General features: G+C 53.5%; 2 protein-coding genes across 2 annotated transcripts; both read left to right on the top strand.

The window, feature by feature from the left end:
* Window positions 1–2304: 2304 nt before the first annotated feature.
* On the top strand, window positions 2305–5939 carry GJA9 (gap junction protein alpha 9). The gene is made up of 2 exons (XM_053267157.1): window positions 2305–2452; window positions 4578–5939. The coding sequence occupies exon 2, from the start codon at window positions 4605–4607 to the stop codon at window positions 5919–5921; it is 1317 nt and encodes a 438-aa protein (XP_053123132.1). The 5' UTR covers window positions 2305–2452; window positions 4578–4604; the 3' UTR covers window positions 5922–5939.
* A 145-nt stretch (window positions 5940–6084) lies between these two features.
* MYCBP (MYC binding protein) lies at window positions 6085–9005 on the top strand. Its single transcript, XM_053267169.1, has 5 exons — window positions 6085–6238; window positions 6706–6778; window positions 6878–6926; window positions 7313–7442; window positions 8652–9005. The coding sequence occupies exons 1-5, from the start codon at window positions 6224–6226 to the stop codon at window positions 8694–8696; spliced, it is 312 nt and encodes a 103-aa protein (XP_053123144.1). The 5' UTR covers window positions 6085–6223; the 3' UTR covers window positions 8697–9005.
* Window positions 9006–11259: the final 2254 nt, after the last annotated feature.

Genomic DNA, 11259 nt, shown 5'->3' with positions numbered 1-11259 from the left:
CCCCGAGGGCATCCCAGAATCGCTGATTTCACACACAAGCACGCTTCCTAAGTCGCTTGAGATTTTGGCAGTGCAAGCAGTTGTTCACTTCCAGGCCCCCTGAGCCCGAATAGGCTGACCAAGCTAGTACTCCTTTGCCAGATGGAGCAAACATTTCTTTGCACTTGACTTTGCCCAACCACAGTCTAGAGCCAGCGTAGTGTAGTGGTTAGAGTGCTGGACTAGGACCGGGGAGACCCAAGTTCAAATCCCCATTCAGCCATGAGACTAGCTGGGTGACTCTGGGCCAGTCACTTCTCTCTCAGCCTAGCCTACTTCACAGGGCTGTTGTGAAAGAGAAACTCAAGTATGTAGTACACCGCTCTGGGCTCCTTGGAGGAAGATAATAATAATAATAAATAATAATAGTCTCTGCACGATACGCTGGCAAGCCCCTTTTCAAGAGCAAGAGTGTGGCATCCTCTCAGGCTATAAGGAGGGGAAGAGCAGCAGGCCCTTTAGAACCTGCTTGGAAGTGCAGGTTCAGGGTCAGGAGAGGGGAACACACAAGGGTTGTTCACATGACCCCCAGGGCTAGGGCGGAGGAAGGCTGGATGGGTCCTGCCTTCCCCAACACAACCGCTGCTTGCCACACCCCAGTCCGTCACCACCACCGTAGAGAGAAGAGAAACTGGAGGGAGGATGCCTGGCCTCCAGGAAGCCCATATTGCACTGCACACTGGATGCTGGGACACTTCTTCCCCCGGCCTCTGGTGGCACAAACTTCCAGCAGCCTGAATGGGGGTGCTGGCAGTCTGTGCTGCCACCGGTGGGAGAGCGCCTGCGTGCCTCCTTTTTAGCCCAATAGAAAGCCCAGGCTACCCAGAGGGGGAGCACTGAGATTGGCCCCACTCCCGGCACTCCACACAACCAGCCCTGTCTGGGTAGGGCTAGCCATGGGAACGGCCCCGCTGCTTCCCAAGAGAGAGAAAAGCGACACTAATTTTCTTTTTCTTTTTAAAAACGGTGGGGGCACTGGGGGAGGGGAGAGTAAGTAACATTACTTGGATGCTGGGGGTGGGGGGAAGAGTACAGCTCTTGAGCACTACAGGATCTTATGGGCAGCACATATACATTAGACAAAGCTCTGGCCTGGGAAAATGACACACCTTAATGTGGGAGGTAGTTGGGGCGGGAACACACCTGCAGTCACCTTCCAGAAGCAACCAACCACACTCAGGAGGAGCATGCAGTTTGCACATTTCCCCACATCTAGAAAGGTAGCTTTTGGCAGGACTAGGGATAATTCTGCAACCACATTACTTATTTTTCTATGTAAACCACTTTGGAAACTTTTGTAGAAAAGTAGTAGTGGTAGTGTTCAGCCCTGACAGAAGATGTGGATTTATGCAAACATAGGGTGTGCACAGAGTAAAGTGGCAGGGGGACTTCCCTAAAGCTAGAGAGGGGGTGGGAGGAGAGTTGGGGCACTTAATTAATTTCTGGCAGTGGGGGCTCACCCTGAGTAGCCCAGACCAACAGCAGCCCAGTTTGGTGGCGCCCCCCCCCCCCGTAGCCTGGACCAGCAGAAGCCTGGTTCGGGTCTTGTCAAACCCATTCTAGTGACCTCCGCACATGTGGTTCAAATCAAGCCGTCTCACACATTCACAGCAGGACAACTGTTATGGGGCGGGGGGGGGAGCCCTTCTTCCTACTCAGGCCCCTCTTAATGTTCTCTCTGAGCAGGAAAGCTGCGGCCATGATGATCAGACTCTGTGGGCTGCTTGGCTGGGAATATTAGCCCTGTTCCTGCTGACAGTTGCCAGGGGAGGTTCAGTCACAGCCCAGATCCTTGTGCACATCTTGACTCGACCAAGAGCGGGAGCACCCTTGCCCCCTCTCCCCTTTAGCTGGTGGGCTGTGAGCATCACATGTTCTGCAAGTGAGATCAGAGAACTGGGGGGTGCCAAATGGGCCACTTGGACAGTTTGTCCTGCCTGCCAGAATCCTCCAAAGCCTCCCCTCGCCTCTCTCTAGAAGATTATAAGCCATGCTGTGGGGTGGGATATCTGTCCTACTTGTAACAAGGAGGAGGAGGGCCACCAGTAACAATCTCCTCTCCAACCCTTCTGAACCCAATAGGCATTTGGGTGAATGTGGCAAGAGAGAACTGAAGGGAAGAACAAAGGATCTATCGATGACCAAAAACAAACGAGCAAAAATGGGGTTAAGGCACAGGCAGATGTGTGTTTAAGAGCCTGGGCCTGGTTTGGCTCATAATTGCATTCTGAAAACAGAGACAGCAGCTGCAAATAGAATGGCAGATTGATTTTTGTGCTCACGTTCCATTAAACGCTGCAGCCAAGAGAGATCTTCCCTTTGCAGTTTGTGGTGGTGCCTCCAGCATAGGCAGAAAATGAGGCAGCTGCAGGATTCCGTGGGGCTCCAATAGGGCTTGTTTTCACATCAGAAGGTATGTGCTCAGTGTTGCCTCTTTCAGGATCCAATGACAGATAGAGAGTAAAACTGTTGAAGTCATAAGCTTTGAGGTTCAGTGACAGCAAACTCTGAAAATCTGAATTCTGTGTGGGGAGCGGCTCATCCTAATGAGCCAGGAGGGCACCAAAGGAGGCACAGCTGCCTCTCCTTCCCAGAGCTCCATTTGCTCCTCTCTCTCAGTCCCAGCATTAATGAGAGCTATGCTGCCTGCAGGCTGGCCATTCGTCAGGTAGAGCTGGTCACCTTGCAGGTAGCACATTGAGGCAGCAGAGAGAGGAGCAAACAGAGCTCCATGAAGGAGCGGCAGCTGATTAGGATGGGTCACTCCGGTTGTGTGAACAGCTGAGTTCTTTTGTTGCAAACTGATTGTTGAAAATTTGCAAGCTGTTGGGAGGCCTCCGCATAAAGCCTCACACAGGTTTGGTACACGTGCAGAGCTGTGCCTTTTGCTCGCAAATGGAAGCAATTGCACCAGCAGCTAAAAAGGAGAGGATTCAAGTGTTTCATTTCTCCAAGCAGAAGCATTGTAAAGAGTATTGATCAGAATGAAGTAGGGAAAGAAGGGTGGTCTTCATAGCACAGCAGCCAAGAGACTGAACTGGGAAGCAAGAAGTCTGATTTAAATCTTGCCTCTGCAAGCAACAGTCTCTCAGCTTCAACCTATAGGAGGAAAATACTTACCTATCTTACAGGTTTGTTGTAAGGATTACTTCAGGAAGTGATCTGAACCTTCTGAAATGGCGTATCATCACATCTAATCTAAAAATGATTAAGGTTTACCTTTATGGCTATAAATGATAATGATTCTCAGAGTTCATGTTATCAAGCGAATGCAATGTTTTCTAGATTAAAAAGACTCGCTCAGGGAGTGAGAATCTTACTCATGTTGTCCATCACACTTGGGGCCTCGGGACCCTTTCCAGGATTACTTTAGGTCCCACCTTCTTAGACACAGTAAAGTGTGCTGTCAAGTCGGTTTCAACTCCTCGCTACCACAGAGCCCTGTGGTTGTGTCTTTGGTTCCTCCCATGCAGTATGAGATGATGCCTTTCAGCATCTTTGTGTATCGCTGCTGCCCGATAAAGGTGTTTCCCATAGTCTGGGGAATGTACCAGTGAGGATTTGAACCGGCAAGCTTCTGCTTGTTAATAAAGCATTTCTCTGTTGCACCACTTATGGTGGTTCAGTCAACACAAAAATAATTTAACAGACTGCTTTTACTGTGGTGCCTTGCAACTGTTCAGATAGCAGCTATTATCAAATGCTATCAAAATGCCTGTCCTTATGGGAGTGGGGAAACTTGAGGCTGTCTGTGTATGTGCCATGCACAGGAGAACACTGCACCCTCCCTCAAATGGGAAGTTTTCGTTTGCCAGATTTTCCTCCCACCCCACCCCCCCACGCCCCGCCGGAGTGATTTGCAGCCATTCACCTGTTCAAGAGGGTAAAGGGAAACACTTAAGTTAACTGTTAGGAATACTGGCCAAGCCTGCCCCATCCCGCCAGGGTGCGGGGAGGTGGTGTCTGCAGCTGTGTCAAGCCTGCCCATTTCCACAATGCTCATTTGCTTTGTCCATAATGCTCAACAGTTCCTACTGAGGTCTATGGGAGAAAGTGAATGGGTCATTCCTGAGGGACTAGTGTTTCCTGCGACAAATTTGGCTCTGACCCAGCTGTTTCCTTCCCCTCACAGAGCTTACCAACCATCAGAGACATTGCTGAATGAGGCTGTACCAGGCTGGTGGTATCTCTCGCCACCTCTCAGTTATGTCCTTGAGTGTGGAGCCCCCATTTCCCCCATAGGGGGAGAGGCCCTCCCTGCACATTCAGCTCATGATGACCCCAAGTGCCTGGAGGCAGGCAAGGTGGTGGGATGTGGCAGATCCAGTTGGGGCAAGTCCCTCCGGAGCTACCTGCTGACTTTGGATCTGCCTTCTGGATGCCTGAGGCCACAAGCCCAGGATGGCAGAGTGTTATTTTCAGCGAGTGTGGCTGTGTTGGAGGAGGCAGCAGCGGCCTGCTTTCCTCCTTAGTGGCGCTGCCTGCCTGCCTGCCTGCCTGAGGAGGAACTCTTCTTTCCCCCTGGTTGTGGCTTGCAGAGCTAAGATGGCAACAGCAGAGTAGCCATGGGAGACTGGCATTTCCTGGGAGGCATTCTGGAGGAAGTGCACATCCACTCCACCATGATCGGCAAGATCTGGCTGACCATCCTCTTCGTGTTCCGGATGCTGGTGCTCGGGGTGGCGGCGGAGGAGGTCTGGACCGACGAGCAGGCCGAGTTCGTCTGCAACACGCAGCAGCCCGGCTGCCGCAACGTCTGCTACGACCTGGCCTTCCCCATCTCCCTCATCCGCTACTGGGTGCTGCAGGTGATCTTCGTCTCCTCGCCCTCGCTGGTCTACATGGGGCACGCGCTCTACCGGCTGCGGGCCCTGGAGAAGGCGCGCCAGCGGAGGAAGGCCCAGGCGCGGCGCGGGGCGCTGGAGGCGGCGGCGGCGGCGGCGGGGGGCGCCTCGGAAGAGCAGCAGCAGCGCCGCCGGCGGCTGCTGGAGCGGGAGCTGCTGCGGCAACAGCAGCCGGAGCCCAGGAAGCCGCCGCCGAGCCGGAGGGCGCCGCTGCGGGGCTCGCTGCTGGGCACCTACCTGGCGCACGTGGCGACGCGCTCGGCCCTGGAGGTGGCCTTCATGGTGGGCCAGTACCTGCTCTACGGCTTCCGCCTGGCGCCCCGCTACCGCTGCCAGCGGCCGCCCTGCCCGCACGTGGTCGACTGCTTCGTCTCGCGGCCCACCGAGAAGACGCTCTTCGGGCTCTTCATGCAGGCCATCGCCTCCCTCTCGCTCGCCCTCAGCCTGCTCGAGATCGCCCACCTGGCCCTCCAGAGGCTCCGCCATCGCCGCCGCCGCCGCCGCCACGGCCCCCGCCAGCCGGGGGGCGCCCCCAGAGCCTCCGCCGTGGAGGGGCACCCTCGCCTCGGGGCGGCCCCCCTCGCCGCCGCCCTCCTTCCGCCGGCAGCGGCGGCGGCGGCTGCTGCTCCCCTCCGCGGCGGCTCCCCCTGCCTGGCCGCCGAGAGCCGCTCCGGGACTGGCAGCAGCGGCTGGGAGGGAGAGGCGGAGGCGGAGGGCGCCGCCCAGGGAGAGCCCCGGCCGCCCCCCGCCGGCTCCCAGCGCCCCCGAGGAGGAGAGGGAGGGGCAGGCGGAGGAGCCCCGGCCGCCCGCCCCGGCCGCGACAGTGGCAGCCCCGCGTTGGCCTTCGGGGGCCGGTGGGCGGAAGGAGGAGCTGCCGGCGGAGCCCGCTTCTCTCTGGCCGAGCAGCAGAGCCCCGGCGCGCCGCCCGGCAGGGCCAGGAGGGCCGGGCGGCAGGAGGCGGCTGCCGCTCCCCCCTCGCGCCGGGGCTCCGGCGGCGGCGGCGGCCACAGGCGGGCGGCCACCGACCTCCAGATCTGAGCCGTGCAGCCCGGCTCCGCTCAGGCCCACCGCCAGGGGGCGCAAGGGAGCCCCGCGGGCGCCGCCGCCCAATCGGAGCACTCCGCCGGGCTAGGCCCCGCCCGTCTCCCGCTGCTGCGGCTGCGCCTCCCTTTCTCCTCCTCTTCTCTATGGAGCGGCTCGCCGTAACCAGGCGACGCGACCCGCCAGTCTCAGCATCTCCATGGTGACGGGGACGCCGCGCGGCCCCGGAAAAGGGCGCAGGCGCAGGGCTGCTTCCGGCTCATGCGCGGTCGAGGAGACAGTCAAACGCGGAAGGCCCGATGGCGAGCTACAAGGTAGGGCGCGAGCGGCTCGCGGGGCGCCAAAGCCCAAGGAGGCGCAGCTGGCTCTGCTTCCCGGAGCTCCGCTCGCTCCGCTCTCTCTTTCTCCGGTCCTGGCGTTCATGAAAACAGCGCTGCTAAGCCTGTGGGCTGGTGGAGAGCCGCCCAGCTTGACCTGACGAATGGCTGGCCTGCAGGCAGCGCGGGATGGGAGAGAGAGGAAGAGGACCCCGGCGTCCGAGACCAGGGAGGGCTGGGAGTGGCGGCGCTTCCTAAGGGGGAGCCGGGCGGGGCGCCCGAGGAGGAGGAGGAGGAGGAGGAGGAGGAGGCACCGCTGATGAATGGCCAGCCCGCAGGCAGCATGGCTCGACTGCTGGGGCCGGGGAGGGAGAGGAGCAAGCAGAGCGCAGGGGCGGAGAGGGGGGCCACACAGAACCGGGCTGGGCTAACCCCACTTCTCGCCCTGCCCTTCTGCCTTGCAGGCTGCCGACTCCAAGAGGGAGCAGTTCCGGCGCTACTTGGAGAAGTCTGGTGTCATGGACACCCTCACCAAAGGTAGGTCTGCGGGCCAGACTGGGCTGGGGTCCCGCGGGGTGGGCATGCTCCTTCTTCCTCCCCGGGCTGGGGCTGACTCTGCCTCTTCTTGCCTTGCAGTCTTGGTTGCCCTGTACGAAGAACCAGAGAAACCCAACTGTGCCTTGGAGTATCCTTTGCCTGCTCCTTCTCTTTTCTCCCAAATAAACATGCTCATCGCAGATGTGGGGTGCTTCTCCATTCCTTTTGCAGAGCAAAATACTAGGGTCCTACTCCAGTGGATGATTGAGGCCCTGCAAAAGCAAAGAATGGCCACCTAGTGAGCCATAACTGGCATAGCTTTCTGGCTTGATTTGGGTTTGCAGCTGGATCCTTGGCATGCTTACTTAGCCAGTATGCCTTGATTCTTGTGCTCCAAGGTTTCTGTTGCAGCTACTTAGCTGTACTTGGGGTAGGGCAATGGGGAATAATCCTGTTCTGGGAGAGAAGTCTGTTCTGTAGCTGCTGCTTCTCTTGTCTGGTAAGCCAAACAGATAACTTAACTTTGCCTAAAAGCTTCCTGAAACACCACTTAGGAGCTGCTGCTCCAGAAAATCCTGAAGTGGAGGCTCTTCGCTTGGAAGTGGCAGAGGTGAAAGAGAAGTATGAAGTGGTGTTGGAAGAAAACAAAAAGTTAAAGGCAAAGGTAAAGACAGAACACTGGCAGCCCTTCTTCTCTGTGGAGAAATCCTTCGTGCAACTCTTGCTGTGCCTTCTTGAAGCTTGTGCTCTTTAAGAAGGCACTTTTATACCCCGGGCTGCCTGGAAGCTTTTTTCAAATGTGCAAATAGTACAGCTGTGTGAATCAGTAAAATGAGATTGCCAACATTGGGAATCCCAGTCTCCACCACCAGGAGGCATCATAATGCAAGACAGGTAGTGCAGTGGTGGTGATGGGGGGCCCTTTTAATTGCCCACCCTACTCCAGCATGTGGGCAGCTGGGCAGTGTAGTGAGTCTTGGGAGCTTCTGGGGGGCAGGCAGGGAGCAATGCAGGGCAGCCTGGGAAGCTTGTGCAGCTGCTGGGAGGATGCAGAGGCTTCTGGCTAGGGATGTGCACGAACCTGTTTGGAGGCCCTTTTACGGGTCTCCAGACAGGTTGGAACACTGGGAGGTTCAAAGGGGTGTGTGTGTGTGGGGGGGGAGAATCACACTTTAAGGGTGGGGGAGGGTGCACTTATTCCTCCCTCTGCCCTGTCTGCTCCCTGAGGCAGTATAAAAACTAATAACAATAAATAAATTTGTAAATGTTGGTTACTAGGGATGTGCACGAACCGGTTCAGGGCTCCTTTTGTGGAGTACCGAACCGGTTCAGAAGTCTGGCATTTGAGCCAGTTTGGTGGCAGGGTGGCCTTTAAGGGTCAGGGAGGGTGCGCACATGTGCATTGGCCACTTTCGGTAGGACACACACCAGGGCTGCAGGGAGGTGCATTGCAACCCCATGGCAACACTTTTGAGCACAGCGCCGGCGAGGGGGAAAGTGGCGGGCAGGTAAGAGCATCCTCCCTGCCCCTTAAAGGCTCCTTCACTTTCTCCAGGGAGTGCACGAACACGTTTGTGCACATTCCTACTGCTTAGACACTGAACCTTCAGTAAGTAAGGCAGTAGTTAACGCCCTGATCTCCCTGCCCCGAAAAGGCAGTTTGTTTAAAAAAGCAGTTAGCCTATACTTCTGCAGGGAAAGCAGAAGAAGCTTAGTGTGGTGCTGATACATGGCAAAGACACATTTTAAGACCTGCTAATGGCAGTTGGCAACCCATATCATACTTAAGATATCTGTGTGAAAAAATGGAACTGACTGATGGATGTGGTCTCTCAAGTTTATCTGGGACTTAAGATTTTTTCTCTCTTTGCAGCTGGCTCAGTATGAACCACCTCTAGAAGAGAAGCGTGGGGAATAGGGTTATTTTCCTGGTACTTGAAATAAAAGACTGAAGCACATGGTTCTAGCGTTACTAATATAGTTATAAGCCTGTTGATGCTCTCTTGTAAATACAGTGTTCAAAAAACTTGTTTAAAGTTGGAGGATGTTGAAAATGCAAGTCTGGTGTAAAAGCAGGTATAGTTGATGGTGGCAATCATTAATCTCTGCTTTTAGTCGGTTCTAGGAGCTGGAAAGCTGAAACTTGTAGAGGATGTGATTATAGTCTGCATCTAAAAACTTGTACAGTTGTTACTGGAGCCTTCTCAATAAATTGTATTAAATATGAGTTTTGTGAGAACAAAAGTAGAATACCAAGTCAATTGTAGCTGGGGAAGGGAGGTGATTATTTTGACTTGAATTGCTCCTACAGAGGGATGGTTGACTACTGTTTACGTCAGGGGTGTCAAACTCAAATCGTGTGGTGTGCTGGATTTGATCCCAGTGCATCTCCCTTAGATTAGCTGACATGCACTACCATTTACACCAGAATACACTCAAGGGAAGGTTTACTTTAAAACAAAAAATCTGAGCCAGCCAGATCCCCACCACGTGTGGTCTGCCTCAGCCGGTCTTACTGAAGAACTAAGCCTCTGCTTCTGAGCGGCAGTGGCCAAGGCCTCAGATTGCTGCCACTTCTGGGGGTGGGGGAAGAATCACCATGGTGGGGGTGAGTAAGGAGTGCTGTGGTGGGAAGGAGAAGTGCGGTGGGGACAGGGAGTAAAGTGGTGCAGCAGGAAGAAGCATGCTGGTGGGGTGGGGTTTAAGAGCACTGTGGGTGGGGATTAGGAGTGCCACCACAGCCGTGGAAGAACTGTGGTGGCAGGTAGCAAAACACGGCAGCAGTGGCTTGGGGGCTGGACTGTTGTGCTCCGTGGGCCACATTTGGCCAGCAGTTTGACAGCCCTGGTTTATGTCCTTATCCTTATGTGTTCCGTAGTACTTTGGTCACAAGCCAAATACATTTAGTTGAACATATTTGCTTGTGCAGCAGAAATCTAAATGTGTAGTATGAGATTCTATTAATGTGGTCCACAGAATAAATGTCAACTGCTTGTCTTGGTTGCAGATGGGAAATGTGTGATGAATGTTTGTTTCTATCCCATTCCCTAGACACAGTCAAGGGTGTGTTTCTTTTTAAAGTCTCTCTTTTTAGGGGCCCACCTCATTCCTTTTGATATCAAATGCTTTTGAACCTTTTTGTTAAAGCAGTATATAAATATAATTAAAAGACTAGGTCAAACCCTTCTCTCTAGAGTGCTTTGGATAAAGGTGTTTTGCCCTGCGCATGAATCTACTCTTCTGAAGTGACCCAGTACAGAATGGGCTCTACTGTTTAATTCTGCTGGAACTATAGTAGCCAGGAACTGGTTCTTCCATGGAATTTTGTAATTTGTTTGGTACCTTTAAAAACTATTAATGGTACTTTTCAGGCAGCAGACGCAATATAGTATTATTATTTATTATAATAATTCTATTTACATTTATATCCACTCTTCCTCCGAGGAGCTCAGAGCAGTGTAGATGGTGGTTTTTATCCTCGCAACAACTTTGTGAAGTAGGTTAGGCTGAGAGATACATGACTGGCCCAGAGTCACCCAGTGAGTTTCATGGTTGAATGGGGATTTGAACTCAGCTCTTCCTGGTCTTAGTCCAACACTCCAACTACTATGCTATGTTATACAGTTGAGATGATGTTTCCTTGCCGCAGTCAGACTGTTATCCTAACCCCTTATACAAGATCAGCATGTGGAAGGAAGCAGGCATTCACAAATGCAGAGAAGGGTGCTTATTCCCAGCTGCAGCTATTACCTTCCTCAAATAACTACAGAAGAGCAGAAACTAGTATACCTATACTTAATATTTTAACATATGAGGGGTGAGAACTGGTGTTAAGTCTGAAGACTACAGCAGACAACTGGCAGGTGTGGAATAAATATAGCTTGACATACTATTATTTAAAAATGATAGAAGCCATGTTAGTCAATTATATAGAACAAGAAGTTGTAGTAAGAACTAATCACCCTACTTTTCTTTCACTGTCTCTACAACTGGACTTAATTTGGTTCAGATCAAGGTCCACAAGTTAGATCTCTTGCACTTCAAATGTTCATGCATCTGCCATCTGGGGTGGATGATGACATTACAAACTGCACCATTGAGGTGTCTGTGTGTCACTCACTACAGCTGTACCAAATTTGGATCAAATGAGTTACAGTCCTCAGGTTAGTGCACTTGCCCACCATCTTGAATCAGGGTGGATGGCATCAAACTACACCATTAGGGCAACCCTATGTGTCCATACAGCAGTAGCAAATTTGGTCCAAATCAGTTAAGTGGTTTAACAGTTAGCCCAGTTGTGACTCAGGTCTTGCGGTAGCAAGCATGACTTGTTCCTTTTGCTTAGTAGGGTTTGCCCTGGTTGCATATGAATGGGAGACTAGAATTGTGAGCACTGCAAGATCTTCCCTTGCGGGATGGAGCTGCTCTGGGAAGAGCAGAAGGTTCCAAGTTCCCTCCCTGGCAGCATCTCCAAGATAGGC

The sequence above is a fragment of the Hemicordylus capensis genome, chromosome 7, assembly GCF_027244095.1.
Source record: "Hemicordylus capensis ecotype Gifberg chromosome 7, rHemCap1.1.pri, whole genome shotgun sequence".
In the NCBI taxonomy this organism is placed as follows: Eukaryota; Metazoa; Chordata; class Lepidosauria; order Squamata; family Cordylidae; genus Hemicordylus; species Hemicordylus capensis.
Note: the sequence above shows the minus strand (reverse complement) of the source record. Positions and strands in the feature narration are given on the sequence as shown.

What these genes read in the sequence shown, in the direction of transcription:
- GJA9 (XM_053267157.1), top strand. Translation starts at nt 4,605, where the DNA reads ATGGGAGACTGGCATTTCCTGGGAGGCATTCTGGAGGAAGTGCACATC.
- MYCBP (XM_053267169.1), top strand. An exon ending in CATGGACACCCTCACCAAAG is followed by an intron (nt 6,779 to 6,877) that starts GTAGGTCTGCGG and finishes CTTGCCTTGCAG; the next exon opens with TCTTGGTTGCCCTGTACGAA. An exon ending in ACAAAAAGTTAAAGGCAAAG is followed by an intron (nt 7,443 to 8,651) that starts GTAAAGACAGAA and finishes CTCTCTTTGCAG; the next exon opens with CTGGCTCAGTATGAACCACC.